We start from the raw sequence: 24,831 nt of genomic DNA on the forward strand, positions 1-24,831 counted from the left end.
CTGAATGATGACTCTCACCTAGGCCCTGGCTGCCTGCCCATCCAAGCTCCTGATGCCCCGACCACAGTCCCTCATCTAGAGCCCAGACACCCGCCTGTCCAAACTCCCAATTCCCTAGCTGCCCACCTATCCAAGCTCAATGTCCCAACTGCAGACTCTTGCCTAGGCCCCAGCTGCCCGCCTGACCATCCGAGCTCCCAATGCCCTGAACCTGGACTTACCAGTCCCAGCCACCCATCTCCCCATCTGAATTTCCAATGCCCCGAACAATGCAGTTACTCACCACGGTCAAAAGTAGTATGTGTGTAATGGTTGACCCCTAAGCTGTAGCCTAAAGATTGGTCCATAAAATGTGACTATTACACGCGTATCTAGGTATTTAAAAAATAGGTTTATACTTATAAAACTGTGATTTCTGTCTCTTGTAGTGAGAAATAATAATGTTGAAGTCAGTAAGAAATTATTAAACACTTTAAATAAGTGACAGTATCTTGAACACAAAGCTTTCAATTTTATATGGTAAGAATATAAGCCTTAAAATGTATTAGCAATCATAAAATCTATTAATGTAAAAGGCTAAATGCCAATTTTTATAATATTTAATGCATATAAGTATCATTTGCAATGGCAGTCCTTAACTCCCCATGAGAAGGTGGTACCTGGGAGCTATTTTCTCATTCCTCAATGCTGAGGAATATAAAATTCATTGGTGCTCTGTGATTAGTAAGGGATTGCTTAAGGTGGTATGTGAGTGGGAAGGGAAGGTTGAAAACCACTGCTCTAGATCGAATTGTTACTGAAATATTTTGCTTGAGAAAAATCTTCATTGGCCCATTTCCTTTGGAGTTACGAAACTGTGCACATAACGAGTCAATTCGGTATGATTAAAACAGTGGTTTTCAAACTTTTTATTTCTACCCACATACCACCTTAAGCAATCCCTTACTAATCACAGAGTACCTATGGCATAGGGAATACATAAAATGGTATGTGAGTGGAAGGAAAAAGGTTGACAACCACTGAGTTAAAGTTTATATGTCATCAGATTACAGCAGTGCAACCCGGCAAAACAGTGTACTCCAACCCAGGAGCAGATCAGTGCAAACACATGTACAGACATAACACAAATTGACAAACGATATATATATATATATATATATATATATATATATACACACACAGTACATATATTAAAATAAATATTATCAATAAATAGTGGTGTCACAGCGAGATGTTTTAGGTGACATTTGCCAGTCTCACCACCAGTGGGAAGAAGCTGTTTCTCAGCCTGGTGGTTCTGGATGTGATACTTCTGTATCTTTTTCATGGCAGGAGTAGCTGGAAGATGCTGTGTATGGGGTGGTAGGGGTCCTGTCTGATTTTGTGACCCCTCTTTAAACAACAATCCCAGTAAATGATGTCAATGGAGGGAAAGGGAGACCCCAATGATCTTCTCTACCACTCTTATGTCCTGAGGATTGACCTCTGATCCAATGCTCTGCAGCAAACATGCCACACTGTGATGCAGCCGGCCTGGACACTCACAATAGGTCTTGTATTTTGATATAATGGTGGATGGTAGCCTTGCCCGCTTCAGTCTTCTCAGGAAGTGCAGTTGCTGATGCGCCTTCCTGACAAATGAGGAGATGTTGTGTGTCCAGGAGAGGTCGCCTCTTTAGTGGATTTCAAGGCTCTCCACTCTCTCCATTACCGAGCTATTAATGTGTAGTGAAGGGTGGTTATCCCCGGTCCTTCTGAAGTCCACAGTCATCTTTTGTCTTGTCCACATTGAGACTCTGCTTGTTATTCTTGTCCCACCTCACGAGATTTTCTACCTCTTCTCTGTATTGTGACTGTATTGATGATGAAGCCAACCACTGTAATATCTTCTGGAAACTTGATGAGTCTATTGGAGCTGGAGCTGGCATTGCAGTCATAGGTCAGTGGCATGAATAGAGCTGACTGAACACACAGTACTGAGGTGCGCCAGTACTCAGCCTGATGGTGCTCAACGTTCAGCTGCCATCCCAGAGAGGGGGCTTGAGATCCAGTGAGGACCGCTTCTCCACCAGCCCCTGAAGTATGATGGCATTAAATGCTGAGCTTGTTAATGAACAACAGCCTGGCGAATGAGATAGATAGGTCAGGAAGTAGTGGAGAGAAAAGCTTATCTCATTGTCAATGATACAGTTCCCATCTGTTACAAATTGAAAAGGGTCCAGGGTCTCTACAAGATGTGCTTTGATACATTCCAACAAATGTATCAAAAAGCATTTCATAAGATGGAGGTCAGTACCATTGGGTGGTAACCATTACTGTCACCCTCTTTCGAACCGGGATGATGTTAGCTGCTGAGGAATGTACAGGAACGATGGACTGCTCCAGTGACATATTAAAGATCTCCATAAGGTCCTTCATCACTTGGTTTGAACAGTTCTTCAGTACCCAACCAGATATGTTGTCTGGTCCCACTGCCTTGTGTGGGTTCAACCCTGGATAGGATCCTCCTCACCTCAGCCGTAACTATGCAAGGGAGCTGTTCTACAGTGGGAAATGGGGCTTTCTTTAGCATCAGCCTGTATTTCTCATTGAACTGTGCATAGAAGATGTTCAGTCTATTTGGAAGGGAGGCATTTTTGTCTTGCAAGGTTGTCATGTGGTCTGTTAATGTTTTGATACTTTGCCCTATGTGCCTTGTGTCCCTGGTGTTACCCATGTGTTGTCTTTCGGATTGCATGGGAGGGCAGTGCTGCAGTGGCCCCTCACTTTGACCATGTCCTGATCTTCCTGTGAACTGGCCTTGTTCATTTTTTTTACGCAGTTCAACAGAATGGGTATGAGGTCCAAGTGTCAAGGTAGAGGCAAGGAGCAGCCTTGTAAGCACTAGAGATATGGGTGTAAACTCGATCCAGGATGTTGTCTTCTCTGGTGGCGAAGTTGACGTGTTGTTGAAACCGTGATAAAACAGTTTTCAGGCTAGAATCACAAGCTACAATCATGCAACTATTGGGCTGAGACATCTGGGCTTTGCAGATGGAACCATAAAGCTCCTACATTGCTTCACCATCATTTGACAAAGCCAGGACATAAGCTGCACAGCCATGAACTCCAGGGCCAGGTATTCTATCTCTTTACACTAGAGACATCTGTGCACCAATACTCACTGATGTAAATACACGGACCCCAGCCCACTCAACTCTTGCCAGAAGCCGCAGCATCTCTGGCTACCCTAAAGGAAATGAGGCTGAATCTGGAATGGAGTCCTGGAGCCATGTTTCTGTAATCACCGGAGCAGACCAGCCCTGCAGTTCTCTCTGGGTCAGATGCATCCTCAGGTAATCCAGATAGAGATCTTCTTTGGCTTGGCTTCGCAGACGAAGATTTATGGAGGGGTAAAGTCCACGTCTGCTGCAGGCTCGTTGGTGACTGACAAGTCCGATGCAGGACAGGCAGGCACGGTTGCAGCGGTTGCAGGGGAAAATTGGTCGGTTGGGGTTGGGTGTTGGGTTTTCCTCCTTTGTCTTTTGTCGTTAATTTGCTCAAAACATTTTTTTAACTACCTTTTGTATTGAATGGTCTCCTATAATTATATTCAGAAGATGAATATGTTAAATTTCATAATTAATGCAACTGATCACTAGTTATTACAATACAGTGTATAAAGAGAGTTAAGAAGACCACACACAAGGATGTAATGAGAGTGTAGGAGGGGTTGGAACCCTAAAAAAGGAAGAGTGGAAAAGACATTTTCACGATGTAAACCATCCTGAATTGTCAGTGTAGTCTCCTACCAAGGGCTCCAATGGTAATATATTTGTCTCCTCCTATTTTAATGCACGCTGCAGCCGCCTGTGTAATGTCATTTTGATCGATTATTGATGCCTTTCTTTAGATTTAATCAAATTCATCAGTTGAATCATTGCGAGTCTGGTTAAGGATACTTCTACCAGTTCTCCTGAACTTCTTCATTCTAAAAGAGTCTCATTGGGAAAGAAGATCCAAAATAATGATTTATGCAATAACGTATACAAAACATTGGAGTTTAATAGATACAGAAAAATAAAGAGCCTAAAGGAACGTTAGATTTTATGAGTATTGGGGAGAAAGTTTTGCTACAACCATGTAAAGCTAGCCACATATTGAGTTAGACAGGAGAAACGGACTCTGGAAGAATGCAGTGCAGATTGAGCACAACTTTACCATGTTTCCAAGGAAACCTGAAGAGAGATTTCATCAATACAATATGTATTCTCCAGAATGTACAAAGCTGAAGGAGGTTTGATTTTTTTTTAGAATTTTAAAAACAATTAATGGGTTAAGAAGAAAGAAGTAGTTTTTGCTATTGGAAGAAATCTCGGATAGGGACTTATGAATTTAAAATTGAGTTGGACCAATCAGGAAAAATATTCAGAAGCTTTTCTTGCAAATTGTTGGTGAAAAATAGAATTTTCTCTCACAGCCTGCAGTAAAACATTAGCTCAATAAATTCTGTATGCAAAAGATTTATAGATTTTTGGTAGATATAATGGGGATGCATTGACAAAATGAATTGTAACCATAGAATCATAGGAAAATATAATGTAAATACAATCCTTTGGCTCATTTGTTCATGCTGAACATGATTCCTATCTGTATGAATCCCATTCAGCTGCATCAGGCCCATACCCCTTTATACCTCTCCTATTATAGCACCTATTCAAACACCTCTTAAACATTCTAATTGTATCTGCCTCTACCACCTCCTCCCCTGGCAGCTCATTTCAGATACCCAAAGAGTCTCCTTTAATTTTCCCCCTTCTCACCTTAAACCTGTGGTCTTAAGTGCTATACAAACCTGCCCTGGGATACTGATTCTGACTATTGTCCTAGCTATGCTCCCACAATTTGATAAATCTCCATAAGGTTACTCTTCAGCCTGCCACCCACTGTCCAGTGATACCCGAAAACGAGGAGGCCAACAACTACAGTCCAAGGATCGTCTGCACAGGGGCCTCAAGAAAGCTGCCATTTCCCCATCAACATGGGAGGATCTGGCTCAAGATTGATCGCAGTAGAGGGATGCCATCAGAAAAGGCATGGAGGCTGCTAAGAAAAAGCTCAAAGTGGAAAGGCACAGGAAGCCCCGTAACAGAGCTTCTGCTCCTGTTGCCCATCCAGGCCTCACCTGCCAACTATGTAGGATCAGCCTGTACACCCACTCCAGGACACACATATCAAACCCTACAAAATGACTGCAAGGAACCATCATTGTGGATAGCCAAAAGAAGAAGACCCTACCGCATAACTCTATAAATACACCACCATGGAATTGGGGGAAAGCCAGTTGGCAAAAATCAATCTCAGTCTCATTGAGTGATGGAATAGATTTGAGAAGGTGGATGGCCTAATCCAATACCTATGAACCATGGCTGCATTTGTGTTGATCTCTAAATAATCAGATTGGCCTGTTTCAGGCTAGAAATAGCACTGAAGCAAGCAAATGACGAGAGCAATGTGCATGCCAGACTTAAATTTAAATTTAGACATACAGCACCATAACAGGCCATTTTGGCCCACGGGTCCATGCCACCCAAATTACACCCAATTAACCTACACCCCCAGTATGTTTTGAATGGTGGAAAGAAACTGGAACCCCCAGAGAAAACCCGAGCAGACATGGGGAGAATGTACAAACCCTTTACAGACAGTGCGGGATTCAAACCTCAGCCCCAATCGCTGGTGCAGTAAAGGCTTTGTGCTAACCGCTACACCAAGCTTGCCATTCAGACATAGAGAAAATCAGCAATTTAACCTCCAACAAACTAAGGGCAAGTGTCTTAGTGAAACACTTCATTGGAGAGGTTGTGACCGAGCCATATCAATGTCTACAATATGAATTGCTTTTCAAAATCGTCACTTGTTTCATTGTTGATTCAGCTGAAAATGTAGGATAGGTCACAGTTAAATGGTCAGGAGTTCCGAACTGAGAGGAAATGAAAAAATTCCTTCACACGCAGGGTAGTGAATCTTAGTGATTTTGTCTACAAATGCATGTGGATCACTCAGAATGGTCAAGGTAGAAATTGATGGTTTGTTAGATATTAAGGATATCTTTGGAAATGGGGTGTATATATGAAAGTCGAACCTGAAGTAAAATATCTGCCATGAGTTTATTCAATGTCAGAATAGACATGAAAGGCTGAATGGCCTACTACTGCTTCCATAAGAACATAAGAAATAGGAGCAGGAGTCGGCCATCGGGCCCATCGATCCTGCTCCACCATTCAATGATATCATGGTTGATCTGATGATAGGTTCATCTCCACCTAGCCTTTTCCCCATATCCCTTAATTCATATACTAAATAAAAATCCATCCATTCTTGCCATAAATATATTTACTGAGGTAGCCTCAGTAGGCAGTGAATTCCTTAGATTCACCATCCTCTGGGAAAAGCAGTTCCTCCCCATCTCCATCCCATATCTACTACTTTAAATCCTGAGGGCATGTCCCCTAGTTCTAGTCTCCACCACCAATTCAAACAAATTACCTACCTCTATCTTATATATGCCTTTCATAATTTTATACATTTCTATAAGATTCCCTCTCATTCTTCTAAATTTTAGCATGTACAGTCCCAGACAACTCAATCTCTCCTCATAGGCTAGGCCCTCATTTTTTTTTTAGTATTGCTCTGAATTCCTTAACCTCAGGGTATAATACACAGTATTAATTGTAAAATATGTTGGATGTAGCCCTTGTTAAGCCTGTTATGAGCCCAAAGGACCCCAAATCCCAGCAGCAATAGACATTCACCAAGACAAGTATTTACTTAAGCAAAAATTGTTTCTAATTATCTTTAAACATGATAACAGAATCAAACCTTAACTTATCTCTATTAACTTAACTACCCAACTTAACTACCTTCTAATTCTAAGTGCACGTGTATGTAATGTGTGTGTAAATTTAACAAAAGTTCTTTGGTTCACAGTTCAATCTCACTTCTCATTCTTCCAAGTTCACTCGTTGCAGGCAATTCTTATACTTTGCCCAGAATTTAACATGTATAAAGTTCATCAGGCTTTGGTGCTCAAAAGGTAAATGCTTACCACTCAGGAAGGTTCACATAGGGTTTGCAGAGATAGTGATGTGTTGTTCCAGAATTTCCACAGCTGAAGTATCACCATTAGTCACCTCAATGTCTTGCTGATGAAACTTGCCCCATCAGGGTTCTCCAGATGATAACCTCTTTCTTTCAGGCTATCACAGAGTTCCTTTCTGTTCAACTTATTCCAAGAGAAACATCAGACAGATAGCACTTCCAGCCATCCACCACTCTGGAGCTTCTGTTTCAGTTCCAACAAGCTTCTCCTGGCTGACACTGTTTCAGCTCTGTGTCACTCTCTTCATCTCTGAGATTCAAACTGCCAGTCAAATGTCCTTCTCTCTCTTTCTCACTTCAGCAAACAATAGGAGTCCGTCTTCTTGGTCAAGCTGTTGTTTGTAGGTAAACAAGAACCCAGGAGTGACCTTTCTGTGCATTCTCAAAACCCTTGCAAAGCGCTTTCAAATAGCCAGTGTGTCTCCTGCCAGTTGCTTTAAAGACACTACTACATTCATTCATGACATCATTTCAATTAGCACTTACTTATGAAATGTGCATAGCATTCTCCATAGTTTCTGTAAAGTCACTGAATATGCATTCTTCAGTATTTCAAATAAGATCTGTTTTAAAGTGTGTGTATGTATGTAACCTACTCTAATTTTACCAATGTATCTCCCCAAAACATTCCCAAATATACCATCACAAACCAGATTAATTCATCCATTTATCCTTAGAAAAGCTGAAAGATAGAATTGTGGGGTTGACTGGCTAGTAAATTGCGTGCTCACCAACTTGCTAGCAGAACATGATAGAAAGTGAGAGTGTGCCTTCAGGTCAGTAATTAAAAGCAATCTGGGATGGAGTCCATCAGGTAGGCAGAAACCTGGCCAAGAATCACTCATAGTCTTTGAATATACAGGTACACGATCCTTTATCCAGAACCCTTGGGGGACTGTGTTCTGAATTTTGGATTTTTCCTGATTTCAGAAAGCCTAACTGAATTGTGCTGCCGTATTCACCCCCACCCCCTTTCAGTCACACGGCCGTCTCCCCCAACCGTGGCTTCTCGGCCGCATCCCCCAAATGCCGGTCCCTCGGCTGTCTGGATATCTCTCCCAACCTTGGTCCCTCAGCTGTCTCCCCCAACCATTGTCCATCGGCCGCTTGGACATCTCCCCCAGCCATGGTCCCTCGGCCACCCGGACATCTCCCCTGACTGCGGTCCCTCGGCCCCCCAAATGTCTCCCCCAACCGTGGTCCCTCGGCTGTCTCCCCCAACCGTGTTCCCTCGGCCGCCTGGACGTCTCCCCGACCGCGGTTTCTTGGCCGCCCGGACATCTCCCCCGACCACCGCTCCCTTGTCCGCCCAGCAGTATCCCTGACCGCCAGTCCCTCAGCCGTCTCCCCCGACCGCTGGTCCCTCAGCCACCTGGCGGTCTCACCTGTCCGCCCATCCCTCAGCTGTCTCCCAGATTTTGGAGCTTTCCAGATTTTAGATGTCCAGATAAAAGATCGTGTACCTGTATATTTGTGATGAATCTTCATTTACCTTCTTGTCCTTAGGCAACTTATTGGCAGTTTTCTTGAGTGGTTGTGATGTGTATGTCTCATGCTTTGAGCCAATCCTATTCCAATAAGCCCATTGTGATAGACCATATTGTATGCATTTGTCTGATTGGGCACACCCACTGGCCGGCTGTACCTATGGAGCTTCCCACAAGCTCCTGTATAAAGGTGACTCTTCCACAGCCCCCCCCCCTCCTCAGTGCAGGACAGTCAAGCAGTCTGGATGTGACTTTGTTCTTTAGTGAGTAGAAGCCTATTGGTTTCTCAGCCTCAGTCTTTGAGTAATTGGTGGTGCATCACACTTTATTTGAAGAAACAGGGGATGCAAGGCCAGGTTCACATTTGGGCACTGCAATATTGACAGCAGTGACCTACCATCTCATAATTGTTTGGTGCTTCCTGTCAGACTGCGATATTGAAAGGTTTGAAGCTACTGAATGCTGGACACAAGAATGTTTCATGGGAAAAGGTTCAGACCAGTGTTTGTTTAAACTCAGCAATAGCTTCAGAAGTTTGTGTAGAGCATAAACCCATTGTATCAATGACCTGCTCCTCTGCTATGTAATGTTCCATGAACCTGAACACCAGATGCTATTTAGGTCAAATCAAACAAAGCACTTAAACCAAAAAGCTGACCCATTAATTCCTAATGAACAGCATGTTCAGCAAGCAATATTTGAGCTATTATAATTTTTGAAAAGTAAAACATAAAGGCATTATGAATTATCTATGCCAAGGAACAGTATTTGCAGCTGTTAACACCAGTTCTTTGTTCAGAATTAATGAAATTAACCCTGTAACCTAACAACACTTTAATGAAGGTATAGTTGTTTAACAAGATTATATTAAATGGTGTCACTAAAATAAGAAAAGCAGTTATGAATGCACAAGTCAATTATATTTATTGCAAATATTGTTTATATTTTTGGGGGCATAAGACAATAACAGCTGTATCAATATACTGAAGAGTGGATGCAACTTGCCCTGTGTAAATGAAGTATTAAAACATAATGGAGCAAATAAATGCAGATAAGCCTGATCTATTTTCATTCCATTTGCTTGCTGTAATGGAGTTTTAGTTAAGCTGTTGTGCTTACTAATTAAAGCCCTGTGATATATGTCTCCATAGATCAGAATTGTTTTCTTATCTTAATGAACTTACCATGTTTAGTCTCTGGCAGCAGTTATACGATTCCTTTGACACTCTTAATCTGCCGTGATTCCAATTTAAGATTGAATGGAGGAGTTGTTTAATTGACTGTTGCATCAATCAATGTTGTTCAAGTTCTAGAGGCAACACAGATCCACTTCCAGCTCACCTGAGCTTATTAGTTCTTTAATATTTCCATATTTATCTTGTAATTAGGCCATTACTTTTACTTATCCAATGTGCATGGGACTCATATTTGAAGCTACAATAATTAAACTTACACGAGTTATCACAGTGAATTTGATAGAAAAGTTTTTTTTTCTGAATTAGATGACATTTCCAACAATTATTTGTCAAAATTATGTAGTATTTTTATCATCATCCAAAGGTCAAAATAGATTTAACTTTGTTGCTATACAAGTATGGGAAACTCCTTCTTTTGCAGTTTGAGGGTTACCAGTTACCTTCATTTATTATTTTAAATGGATGATTTTGCTGAGAGAGAGAATGAAAGGATTTTCTTCTTCAACCTGTGTGTAAGCTTGTTGGTTTGCCTCTTCTTGATTTTAGACAGACAAGTGATTGAAACATATTAGGTCTTGACAGGATTGATGAAGACTGAACATCGAACATTGAAGAGTACCGGCTCTGGCTCACCGCACATAACCCTACTCCACGATCAATCATAAATCATTAACCTAGCACTACCGATAAGTGTAAAAAGAATCTCAGGGTTGTCTGTAATGTCATGTATATACTCTGACAATAAATCAGAAATCCAAACCCCTATTGTTCTTATATCCATGGGCCTCTCCTTTAAATGTCCCTATTGTATCAGCCTCAACCACTTCAACTGTCAATGCATTGCAGGTACCTTTCACACTCTGTTTAAAACAAAAACCATCTCTGATGCCTGTGGTTAAACCACTGTTACATATAATTGTCTGGTCCGGCTATCCTATCAACTGATTGTACCTGTGGTTCCCCCCACAGGCTCCTGTATAAAGGTTATTGTTCCACAGCCCCCTCCTCGGTGTAGGACGGTCGATTAGTATGGATGTGCCATTGTTCTTAAGTGAATAAAAGCCTTTAGGTTTCTCAGCAACAGTCTTTCAAGTAATTGATGGTGCATCAATGCATCCTTAACTTGATGAAGGACTCAAGCCTGAATTGTTGGTTACAATTCCTATGGATACTGCAGGACCTGCTGAGTTTCTCCAGCACTTTTGTGTAATAACTACAATTACAGCATCTGCAAGCTTTTTTTTGTTTCATTCTGATGTCTCCCCTAAACTTTTCTCTACTCACATTAAACTGTCCTCTGGTATTGGCCATTACCTTGCAGCTCTTAAATGCAATCCCCAACCAATGATGGCCAGCACAGCATACACCTTCTTAACTACCCTATTAACTTGTGCACCAACTTTGAGGGGTCTATGGATCCAAGATCCCTCTGCCTCTCCACACTGCCCAGTATTCTGCCTTTAACCTTATGCTCAGACTTTAAAAACAAGCATGATTTTATTGAATGGGAGAACAAGTTTGAAAGACCAAGAGGCCCACTCCTCCTTCTCCTAATTTGTATTTTATTTGAATGCGTCCTCACCCTAAATTGGACTTTAAAAATGACACAACACAGCAAATGCAAAATCTTTTTTTAAATATACACAAAAATGCCAAAAAACATTCAACTAGTAAGCAATATTTACATTTGGAAAGAATGTACTAAAGTTTATATTGCAGACATTTAAAAAAAGCTAAACTTGTAGCCCTGTTCTTATTCCATACTTCAGTCATTGTGTTGAAAATTACATGCAATTTATAGCTTGAACGGTGATATTCTTTCCACTGCAGGTTGAAAGCCCCTTACCCAAAGATCCGAAAACTGAAAAGATCCAAAAAACAAGCGCTTTTTTTAGCTCCGACATGATATCACAAGTAGAAAAAAAAATCCAACACCTGACTTGCCCATGTGCGGCTGTGATGCTCTGTTGGCACCAGTTTGATTACAATAACAGTTTTTTTTTAAAATGAAATCTTTGCTCTGGCTGGGAAGGTACCAAACGGAGCTGGGTTCAAGTCTTCAGAATTGGCTGCAGCCGGAGTCGGCGACGGCGACTCCATTCTCAGCATCAGGTGTGCATCCGCGTCGAAGAAGACGCCTTGGAGCTGGGACCTTAGTCGGGGACTGGCGGTGGGGAGTTGTTGGGGAACAGTGGCAGAGGGGAGGTGGTCGGAGAGATTGGCTTCTTTTGTAAGCAGAGGTCAAGTTTTCTTTTTGATAAGTACTGAACATTATTTCATGTGAATTTTCCACTTGTGGCATCATGTCAGCTCTCAAAAAGCTGCCATTTGTTGTTATTGTTTTTGTCTCCAATTCAGGTATTCTGCTGACGTGTTTAGTTCCATTGTTCCAAAGTCCGAAAAAAACACCCAAAAATCAAAAATCGTCTGGTCCAAAGCATTTCGGATAAGGGGTACTTGACCTGTAGTAGTTAGAGAAATAATTCTCATAATTAAAATGTAATTATCTGCAAGTTTCTTGCAAAACAGTGGCTGAATACATTTAGTCTTGGATGTCATTTCAGAAAATCCATCAATATTCCTGCTTTTGGAGATTAATACTATTCCATCTGTTGTACCAAGCAATTATAGTTGCTTTTTTTTTCCCCAAATTGTATACATGTATAGCAATTGAAAGCAGAAATTTATAAAGTAACCCATAAATTATAACCTTCATACAAGGGGTTACTATAATTACTTCCTCAGTCATTATTCTGATTCTCTGGCAATGCAGAACTGCACCACAATGCCCTCTTTATTGGTCTAATTGATGCAGCTTGTTTTACATCTGTGTGATATAAATAGTTTTAAAACACTGCTGCAGGCTTGGAAGAATCTACAAACACTTGCCAAAAGGTTTCTGATGGATAGAGAAGATCTCTGAATATAAATTCATTATTTGCTGACAGATGATTCATACTAAATCAAGTAGAGTTTGAGGCTTTATTGTGTGAGCACTGAATATGCAAGTAATGAATAATTTAAGAAAATATTAAATTTGTGCGAGCAAATGTTACCACTAATTCTACTTGTTTCAGCTCGATTTATTTGAGTATCCAATCTATGATGTTGTATTCAAACCTAAACATGAGCTATAGATGGAATTTTTAAGGTCACATTATGAATAATGTTTATTCACCAGTACATTATCAGGGATAAATATTACAGTGATGAGATACTTGAGATACCATTTCAACTGCAGCAGAGGTGATTCAAAGGAAGTCTTCTGAAACTTTTTTAAAGTTATAATTTTATAGAATGGGTGAAGAAAATGCACAACAGGTCAATTGTCAAAAAATGTACAGGTTTTTGTGTTTTAGGAACTCCCTGGTTGTGAACCAAATTTAAAACTGTGATGAAACAGTTAATGACAAATTACTTGGGTTAAGGAAGAGTGGTGCAGATACCATTGATGTTTTTAAAGAAAAGATAGTGAAATATTTTAACACAGGGACATTAGAGGTCAGGTAACAATCAGTGTGATATAATTTTAATTACATTCTATTGTGGGAACAAAACAAGGGCAAAGATCAAAGGCTATAAACTATTATTGCTGTAAACTATTATTTTGTGAAATATTTCTTTTTTGAGGTTTTGAAATTTTAAAAAAATGTATTCATACCTTTCAAGGATACTGCTTGTTGAGTTTTACTTAATCATTATATTCAATTTGTAATTTAAATTAAAATGTTCATCTAGTATCCATATATTTAGTGCAACCTTGAATGGCCTTATGTTGATTTTGTGTCTCATTTTCTTCATATACGGTTACTGCAGTCACTTAATATTAGTATTCATTATTTCAATTTGTTGTCTTGTCTGCGTGGGTTTCCTCTGGCTGCTCCGGTTTCCTCCCACCGTTCAAAACGTACTGGGGGTGTAGGTTAATCGGGTGTAAATTGGGCGGCACAGACTCATTGGCCAAAATAGCCTGTTACTGTGCTGTATGTCTAAATTTAAAAAAAATATTTAACAGCACAGTAAACTCAAAATCACTCCTAAAAATGGTAGAATTCCCATTTGAGTTAATTCTTTGGGCCTAATTACACTGCCTGAGAAAGGCAGTAATATATTCATTTATTTCACTCAAGAGACTCTCATTATTCAGCGGAAGAAATGATTTCTGAAATGTAAGATTTAAATACATTTAATGATTCATCAGTGACAGCCCACGTCAATCGATTTGGTAATAGACTCAATGGGGCAGGCAATCAGCCCAATCCAATCCTGCCGGAGGGAGACCAAGGCCAGGTTGGAGGCCGAGTTTCATTACCATCTTGTTAAGAGAGCCAGTTGGACGTCTGCTGCTCCTCACCAACTGTCTTGTCTGGCAGGTGGATAGGTCAGTTTCAAGGATCAGGGGTGGGCGACATTGATATGGTTTAATTGATCCCACAAAAAATGATTATAAATACTCCCTTTAGGAAGCTACTTGGTATGTACTGTCTGAAAAATCAAAGTATTTTCCTTAGTTTATCATCAAAATGGCAATCAGTGTCTCAGAATTATAAGATCTCTTTTTTCCTTCCAGAAAGCAGAGGTTTGTATAAGAATTTAAATTTGACTACTTTTGAAGTATTGTATATGCACCTCATTACCATGCTTAATAATTATTGGAAGAGACAGGTCCCCTGCTGAGCCCTCTCTCTGCACACCCCTGAAAGTAGAAACTCCAGAAAGACCCTTTGAGAGTAGCAGCAACTAAGGCACCAGTGTAAATGGGGTGATGAGCCATTTGTAATCTTATTTCTGGCAGGTACTACCATAATCCATTCCTGCACTTAGAACTGATAAAAGGCTATTAGCAGTTGAATTATCATTTATTCCTATTAATATCTAAAATTCTAAATTATATATCAATTTTATCATTTTGAATTTTAAAAAAAGCATTCATAACCAATCAAAATTAAAACAAATCTACTGCTTCAGCTAATTGAAATTTTCCACAACAATGTTATCTTGAAAATTAATTTTGAATCTCAATATTTTAATTTATCATTCTATCTGATAGCAGAATAAAGAGGAAAACAACATCATTAAAGTATAAATCTGACTCAGCCAGAAAGTCAATAAGGCCCTTGCTTTGTATAACATTTTGTTTTCTATCTTTTGCAGGTGTTTCATTATTCCTATATTGCATCATATGCTATTTATGACATACATACAAGGTCAGTGAATTATCTCTGTGAAGCTGTTTCAAAAGTTCCAATTTTCTGCTTATTTTCAAAAGATGTAACAAATATCAAACATTTACATTGCACATGACATCAAGAAAAAAATATTAGGTTCAAAACATACCAGGGTGTAGGTTAATGGGGTGTAAATTGGGCAGCACTGACTCCTGGGCTGAAATGGCCTGTTACTGTGCTGTATGTCTAATTTTTTTTAAAAGGTAATGGTGGGGTGGGGGGGGGGGGTTATGATTAGAAGTTTGCATGCAGTGCAATTCATTAGAGTTCTGTTCTTTCCTTTCTGTGGTGTTTAAATCAATGAATTTGAAGAAGCCTTGTGAGATATTTGCCTTTATTAGCTGAGGAATGAAATATAAGAAAAAGAAATCATGCTTTTATTAAAATTATTAAAAAAGCAAGTTAGGCCACAGGTGTAGTAAAGGTCTGATAACTACATGCCTTGAAGAGCACAGAGTATGTAGTCTGGGTCAGGAATGCTCGATGTGGAGATGTTGGCTAGACTGGAATTGTATATTTTTGGGACAAGGGTGTGGCTGAGTGGAAACCCATGAGGTGTATTACATTATAAGATGGCGAAGAAAGAATAACTATTTCCCAAGGCAAAGAGATCAAAAACTAGGAAAAGTAGATTTAAGGTGATGGTGGAAGGATTCTGGGATATTGGGTTTTTCTTTTGACCAAAAGAATGGTGTGGCCCTGGATCATATTTGAGAGAAGGTCTGGTGGTGACCGAAATCCTGGTTGTATTTATTTCACACTTGAATTATAACTTGAAATCCCATGAGCTCTAAAGGTTGCGGCATGTGGAATAAGCCAAACATGTTTGGTTTTAGCAGGCATGGATGCGAATGCCCCCTTCGACGTCGGAAATTTCTGTAATTTTTTGATTCAACAATTGAACGATTTTAAGATTTCCTATCTGACATTTTATGTCATGTTTGCGCTTACCATTTGACCTCTGAGTCATTTGTTATTCTCCATATTATCTTCTGCTTGTCAAAAATTCTTGGAGGGAGGACAGGAATGTTTAGTTGACTTTATTATTTCCTCAGTACATAGTTATTGGTGGCAATTTATGAACCATTTGCTGCCTGAAGCCGCTGATGAAAGATTGTAACAGAAGATTTATTAATTGAGATAGCTTGTTTGCATTGTTCGTTCTGGGTCCTAACATTTTAAATATGTGATGATGTAAGTTTTATTAAAATGGAAATATCTATCCATTCTGTATATTGGCTTTAAATGATCAAATTTTGTGTGTGTGAAGACTTTATTGTACATGAGCACATAAAATGGAGACTTCTATCAGTCACCTCTTGGGGATAGTATTCAGATTACATCTGAACTATATTTGGCTTTAGCCTGACTCAAGACATCTTTGGGTTCACTGCCTCTTTGTCAAGAAAAATACATAAGTAGCCATACCAAAATACATAGATCCCTTGTCTGTATTTCTCATCATGGCAGATACATTCTAAAAATGCTCATTGCTTTGCAACAGTGACTCTTTTCAAGACATCTTATTTAGGAACAATCCGTCTTAGAAATTAGCCTCACAGTCATCTGTTTTTAAATTCTAGTTCAGGATCTAATAGGCAGGCAGGGTGTAGCTTTACGTGGAGAGAGAGTACTGAATCCCACATACTGGTTCTCTGAAAAGTAGAAACAGTTAGACTCACTCTCCTGGTCTTGTTTTCTTTTTCTGATGCATGTTCACTTCTTTCCCAGAGGCTGCTTTTATCATTGTTCTTTATCTACTTTTTCATGTTTGCAAATTCATCTGCCTTACAAAAAATACTTTTTCTCTTTATTCATTATATTGAGTATGATCTTAAGTTCATGCCCTGTGCTATATAGTTAAGAAACATTTCTTCTATTTACATCATAGAAATCATTCATCATTTTGTACACTTCTATCAGATATTGGTCTCTTTAGTTAGAGTATTTTGAGATGCAGTGCAATTGTTAACACAACTGGATTCTGACTAGAAACTGCTCCACTGTACCTGGGAGTTGATGTCCTCTGATCAGAGACAGTAAAAAATGCTTTTGATGATTCTAATCTTTGGGACTTTATTTAAATACCTGTTTTCCTGGGTGTGGGTTACAGTTCTACAGACAATTAAAAGATGGCTAAGGATCTTCTGAGAGGAAGGAATGAGTTGTGCTATTTGAATCAAGAGAATCTGGAACCCACTCTGTGTTTCACCACCAATGGTGATGAAGGTGATACAACCCTTGTTCTTAATCTCTTCCAGATTACTCCAGGGAATATACAGTATATATGATCAATGAACAATTGTCTCATCCAAGTTATTATTAGTTTGTTCATCAGGACAAATTGCACAGTAAAAGAACAGCATAATGACTGGAAAATGCAATCTACTCCAAAACATATCATCAGTTTGGAGCATATTAGGTGACATCTAAATAACGATTTGGGTTCCATGGCATAGTCTTTTTGGGTTTATGGTTACCAGTGATTCACTCCACTAATGTACACACAGTCAATAATCAGAAACATGAAATCAAGGATGTTATTCCATGGTTCCCTAAAAGCTTTGTACTGTAAATCTCCTTTAGCAGTTCGAAAGAACATTTTCAAAGATGTTTGCCACCTTTGTTGTAACATCTATGATCAAAGGTGCTGTAAGGCAGCTATCAGGGTATTCACAGAACAGACGAGAAATTTATTTGAAAGATTGCAAAAGACGCATGTATGTCCACAATTTTAAGATTCAAAAAGCCTTGGTATGAAGAAAAAACTCTATTATCAATGCATAGGATGAAAAAGTATTGTTTTTTTTTTATCATTGCTGCAAACAAAACAGTGCCTTGTTTATTTACCAAAATGGATTTTCTTATTTTCTAGAAAAATTATCTACGTATGGAGAAACACAAGGAAAAAATATTGCCACCATTAACATTATCAGTTACATTATGGAAATTACAATATAATAACAACATTTTTCCTTTTACATTAAGCATAATTAGTTGATGTACAATTGTGTTAGTTGTGTTTATTGTTTTCTCTTGGTGACAAACATTTATATTGCCAAGCCTATCTTCAAAGTTTAATGTGAAAATGTCCCCGTGTGAGTGATTTGGCCAATTTCTGTGATTTTTTTTGTTCTCTCTCTCTCCTTCTTGATGAGGTGTTCTACTTTCACTGCTGATTTTGTTCTGTTTACAGTTATGGAGTCAGGTGCACTTTGGGAACATTTCCTGACATTTATGAGAAGAGTTTGTTGCAGTTTTAGACTGAGATGCCACAGCTTCAGCCAAATGGTGGAGAAAATATCTCTTGCCAGTGAAAGTGAGAATAAAACTGACCAAAATGTTTAAAAAGAGCAGACTAGCATTAGGTGAAAGTGAACTCAGAAAATCACTTCTATATTTAAATTAAAATTTGTTCCTTAATTTTAATCCAAATTAAATCATATTCTTACTCTAATCTCATCTTTGACCTGATATGTTAGTGTCCCATAAAGAATGCAGTTCTTGCTGAAATCTTCGATTTCCTCTTACCAGTAGTTTAGTTAATCAACATAGCAGAATTTCTCTCAACCATTTTCTTCAAAACAATGCTAAACCTGTTCATCTTCTTCTTATTAAAGGGAAGTGAGGGAACTCAATCCCCCAGAGGTGACAAATTCTGTGTTGCAGCATGCAGCATGGGGCATAGCAGGACAACAGCTGGTAAGAACTATTTTACATTCATCATAATCAGTGCCTTTAATTAATAATAGCACTGTAGTGTTTCTTTCGCTGCATTAACTGCCGAGGCTGTTGCAATTAATAAAAAATGGAGAGTAAGAATTCCTTTTTTTCTCCAATATCATTGAGATGAACTCAGAACAGGATAAAACTGCATTGTAAAATTAATTACAGCCGACTTGAGACAAACATTTTTCAGTAAAATGGCACAAACTTTGGAACTGCAATGTGGTTTAAATCCTAGTGGGTACGAAGCAATAATTTCATTGTATCTGTACATTGTACTTAAGTATATGATAATAAACTCTCATCACCTTATCTCAAATTGCAGAAGAAAAGAAATAATCCTTCAGTTTATGATCTTGAAGTTCGCACATCATTAGGACAGCTTTGAGACCCTTGGTTTAATCATGATCTCCATTATATTGCCAAGGCAAATATGGAAAATTATTCTATTAATACAAATTAAATCTAGATTGGTATTCATTTTTTTTTAATTTAGACATACAGTATGGTAACTGGCCATTTTGGCCCAAAAACCCGTGCCACCCAATTGACCTACAACTCCCAGTATGTTTTTTTTGAACAGTGGGAGGAAACTGAAGCACCTGGAGGAAACCCATGCAGACATGGGGAGAACATACAAACTCCTTACAACGTGGGATCCGAACCCTGGTCCTGATCACCGGTGCTGTAACAGTATTGCGCTAACTGCTACGGCAATTGTGCCGCCCTATGTTTTTATAACATTTAGAGCGTGAAACCACGCCCAAAAATGCTTAAAGATTGTTTCTTCCTTGCAGCCATTAGGCTCCTGAATGAGCCCCATAACAGTCTCTCATACTGCCCTTGCTTGATTTTCCTTTCACAGAAATCCTCAAAATGATTCACTTTACATGGCAGCCTGAATGTTGATGATAACTGATTAGTTTGCTTTCAGAAAAACTCTTTTCACTGCACTGTATATTTTGGGACAATTACATTTAAATGTTGATGAAAATTTTAAATTATGAAAAAAATTGGAAATTGTATTATTTGAACATAGATTGAAAACATCCATCCATCCATTATTTCTTTGAAATACCAACCATTCAGAATTTATCTTTTGTGTTTAATGGTTTACCTTTCTAGATGAGCTTCTGTCAAATTAATAAAAGAATGACAAAATAAAAATTAGATGATTTTGTTTGCATGATTTAAATTGATGAAGTAATGATTAGTTCGCAGTTGTTGGTCAGATTTCTTCATTTTTTTTTGGTTGGTATATATATATATATATATATATAAGTCAGCAGAACATTGAGGGTTGAAGGGTGGTGTAGTGTTCTTCTAAAACTGTTAGCTTTTACATATAACCAGATTATATCTATTTATTTAAATAGTTGATTGTTCAAAGTCATCTCTTCTCATAAATTCACTATTTTAATATATAGTTTACAATCTTTTTAGGATCAAAGATGAGAGATGAGAGGATAGTAAGTTTGGGCAGACTTTGTTCCATCCGGTGGATGGTTTCAGTCTGGAACATGTTGCCTGAGGAGGTGATGAGGGCTGGAACCCCAAAAACATTGAAGAAGCATCTGGACAAGCACGTTAATGACTTAAGCATAATAGGCTAGGGACGAAGTGCTGGTAAATGGGGTTAGTACAGATACATGTTTCATTATTGACATGAGCGATATGATCTATAAGGTCTATTTTTGTATGTCGAAGACTATGTTTTAGATGATCATGCAAAAGGAGACCACATCGTCTTTCCACTCACTATTACCTCTTGAAAATATTCTCTACGCAAAATATAATCATTACTAGCTCAGAATCGGAACTTATTGTCAGGAATAAGTCATGAAATTTGGTGTTTTACGGCAGTGTCAGAGTGCAAACATGCATATTTATTACTATCTTATGACAATTACTGAAAAGAAAATTTCACATATAGTAAGGCAGTGTCTTTGGTTCATTGATCATTCAGGAATCTGATGGCAGTGGGGAAGAAACTGTCCTTGTGCCGCTGATTGCTTGTCTTTTGAATCCTCCACCTTTTTCCCCATGGTAGCAGAGTGAAGAGGGCATGGCCTGGGTGGTGGGGGTCTTTGAGGATAGAGGCTGCTTTTTTAAGACACTGCCTCATGTAGTTGCCCTTGTTGGACACGGGCCGAGTTAGCAACCCTCTGGAGTTTATTCTTGTCCTGAGAGTTTGTGCATCCATAACAGACAGTGATGCAACCAGCCAGAATGCTGTCCATAGTACACCTGCAGAAGTTTACGTGAGTCTTCGGTGTCATACCAAATCTCAGACACCTCACAAAGTATAAGCACTGGCGAGCCTTCTTTGTGATTGCATCAACATGGAGGCTTCAGGAAAGATGGTCGGAGATGTTGATACCCAGGAATTTGAGCCCTCAGTGAGAACTGGGTTGTGTTCCCCTGACTTCCTCCTGAAGTCCACAATCAGCTCCTTGACTTTGCTAATGTTGAGCGCAGGGTTGTTGTTGTGACACCATTCAACGAACTGATCTACCTTCCTCCTGTACACTTCCTCAATCCATTTGTGATTCTGCCGGCAAGCTTGCAGATGGCATTGGAATTGTGTCTGGCCACAGCCATGGTGTATAATGAGTAGAGCGGTGGGCTAAGCACACATCTTTGGTGAGTTCCTATGTGGATAATCAGTGAGGATGAATCATTGTTTCCAATATGTACTGATTGTCGTCTTCCAATGAGGAAGTCAAGGATCCAGTTGCAGAGAAGGGTTTAGAGGCTCAGAGTTTGTAGCTTCTTGACCAGCACTGAGGGAATAATGGTATCAGCTACCAGTTATTTCAATTGAGCAATAAGATGCAATATTTGAAAGTTTGACATAATAGTGTAACTAGCATTAAGGTAATTATTTTACTATGTCAAGTTCAAATTCTAGTTTATTGTCACATGTGTCAAGACAAGGTGAGAAAATTTTCAGTCCAGCTCATCAACTCATAGTTCATCAGTAAATACAAAGTACAGAGTTTCAGAAATAAATCAGTTAAAACAGAACAAAGGCTACATTATTTTGCCAGTGTGAGCTACATTCAGGTCTCTGATAAGGATGGGAAATAAACTGTCCTTGAATCTGGTGGTACATGATCTCACCTTAGCAGAGGGAGGATGAAGAGTGTATGGGTGGAGTGGGATGAGTTTTTCACTATATTGGCAACTTATCCAAGAGATGAGAAAGAGTAGGTGGAAGGGAGAGTTTAAATTATGGTCTGATCTGTGTCCACATCTCTGCAGCTACTGACCCTGAGAGAATCATTTTAACGGTGCAACTGCAAAGTTGTTGAGGGATGCAGGTAACATGCCAGATTTGCTCAAACATTTGAGGAAGCAGAGAGACTCTTCTACTACCAGGAGAAGGTTGCTAGCGATATTTATGCCTAGGAATTTGAAGCTGCCTATTATATCTACCTCTGCACCATTGAAGTGGACAGGGAAGTGACCACTTCCATGAGTTTATGTCCAGCTCCATAATCTTGTTGACATTGGGGGAGAGGTTGTCATCCTGCAGCCTCTCCACCTACCTTCTATATCCAACTCATCATTGTTTGAGATCCAACCTCCGGTGGTGGTGTCATCTGCAAATTTATAGGAGTTTGAGCAGTGTTTGGCCACACAGTCATGAGTGTACATGGAGCATGGTAGGGGACCAAGTCCACAGCCTTCTGGGCAACATTGTTGAGGATGATCGTGGAAGAGATGCTGTCATCAATCCCACAAATAGAATCAGAATCAGGATTTATTGTCATGAATAATCATGAAATTCAGTGTTCTGTGGCAGCATCATAGCACAAAAATATATCTTATAACCATCTTATGACATTGCTATAAAATAAAATAAAATAAAAAATAATAACAATAATATTGCACAAAAAGTAAATGTACTACAAGACAAGAGAGAAAGAGAGCCAGAAAGCACCAATAAGTGAGTTGGTCTAAAATTGTCATTGGAAAAATGATAGAATCTTTTATTTAAGGAGATAATAGTGGAGCAGTTAGAACGTTGAAAAAGCCAGTACAATTTCATGAAAGAAAAACTATGATTGACAATTTTCCAGAGTTGTTGAGGATTTATAAATAAAAGTTGATGTATTGTATTTGGATTTTCAGAAGGCAGTATTCAGTAAGACATCACATAATAGGTTACTGCACAAGATACAAATTAATGCATTCAATTGTAGTGTATTGCCAGGGATGAGGGATTCACTAACAAAAAAAGGAAATTGGAATAAATGTGCCATTTTTGGTTTGGCATTGGAGCATCACAGGGATCGTGCTGGGCCCTCAAATATTTGCAATTCACATTAATGACTAAGATGAACGAACCAAATGTACAACAGCTATGGTTTTCTGATGATTCAAAGATAGGTTCGAGGCAATACTGGGGTGGGGGTTGTGGACACAAAGAACCTACAAAGAGATATAGGAAAATTAAGTGGGTGGGAAAAAAATTAGCAGATAAATATGATGGGAAGAAAGAATGAAGAAGCTTAAATGGAATGAGATAGAGACAGATACAGATACCAGCTATGGCAGGGAGTGCAGGCTATTTCGGCCTACAAAGTGAGGGTGAACACAATAGATGGCTGTGACGCTTCATTACCCAATGAGTTGAATACCTTCTATGCCCACTTTGAAAAGAAGAAACAAATAGTGCCTGTTAGAATCCCTGAAAAGGCTGAGGACCCTGTGATATCTGTCTCTGAGGGCGGTCAAAACACCATTCAAGAGGGTGAACCCTCGTAAGGCATCAGGCCATGACGGCGTACCTGGCAGGGTACCCATCAAGAGTAATGTGACCTGCCTCAACAACTACTGGCCAGTAACACTAACTTCTACTGTGATGAAATGCTTTGAGAGGTTGGTCATGGCCAGAATTGACATGTACCTAAGCAAAGTTCTGGACCCACTGCAATTCGCCCATCGTCACAATCGCTCCACAGCAGACACAATATCGCTGGCTCTCCACTCAGCTTTGGATCACATCCTTCCTGTATTGGGGCAACCAGAATTGCATGCAATGTTCCGAGAGTCACTTCAGCTTTTTATACAGCTGCAACATGATTTCCTTACATTTATACGCAATGCCCCACACAATTTTGCACCTGCTGAATCAGCCTACCATGAGGGATCCTGTCAATCACCTGACTAAAGTCCATGTAGACAACATCCACTGATTTCCCCTCATCAGCCTACCCTGAGGGATCCTGTCAAACACCTGACTAAAGTCCACGTAGACAACATCCACTGCCTTCCCCTCATCAGCCTACCATGAGGGATCCTGTCAATCACCTGACTAAAGTCCATGTAGACAACATCCACTGATTTCCCCTCATCAGCCTACCCTGAGGGATCCTGTCAAACACCTGACTAAAGTCCACGTAGACAACATCCACTGCCTTCCCCTCATCAGCCTACCATGAGGGATCCTGTCAATCACCTGACTAAAGTCATGTAGACAACATCTACTGCTTTGCCCTCATCAGCCACCTCTGTCACCTCCTTAACAAACTCAATCAAATTGGTAAAAAAAATAAATAAATGGCCCCTCACAAAGTCATGTTGATTGTCCTTAATCTGACTATGACTTTTCAAATGTGCATAATCCTTTCCCTCATCATTTTTTCCAATAATTTCTCTAGCTCTGATTTACTGGCCAATAAAGGTGTAACATTAGCTACTCTCCAGTTTTCTGTTATGAGGCAATACATTTCATCTCAGTTCTTTATTTTATAACAGTAGCAAATGTTATAAATGTTATAAACAGTAGCATATTTTAGTTCTATCTTGTTTAAATTAATCCTTTGTGATCTTTTATATTAGCTTTACCAGCATATGCTTTTCATATCAAAAGGTTTAGCACCATTAATTTCAAGTAAAAGTTAAGGCCATTAATTTAGTTCCTGAGAGGATAAAACTGCAAGAAATTAAGCACTGCACCACAATTACTGACTCTGGTGTTTCCATGGAAACCATTTTAGATTTTGAAGACCGACTTACAAAGCAAGTAGTCTGCAAGCAATCGTT

The 24,831-nt window shown here is 39.3% G+C and overlaps 1 protein-coding gene across 1 annotated transcript in view; it reads left to right on the forward strand.

The window, feature by feature from the left end:
• The window catches only part of LOC138762464 (inactive dipeptidyl peptidase 10-like), a 497,046-nt gene that overhangs the window by 273,799 nt on the left and 198,416 nt on the right, over positions 1-24,831 (forward strand). The window contains exons 4-5 of the mRNA XM_069936223.1: positions 14,978-15,030; positions 18,672-18,753. Of these exons, the coding sequence (XP_069792324.1) occupies positions 14,978-15,030; positions 18,672-18,753 (135 nt within the window). The remainder of the gene's footprint in view (positions 1-14,977; positions 15,031-18,671; positions 18,754-24,831) is intronic.

Source organism: Narcine bancroftii, chromosome 4, assembly GCF_036971445.1.
Source record: "Narcine bancroftii isolate sNarBan1 chromosome 4, sNarBan1.hap1, whole genome shotgun sequence".
NCBI lineage: Eukaryota > Metazoa > Chordata > Chondrichthyes > Torpediniformes > Narcinidae > Narcine > Narcine bancroftii.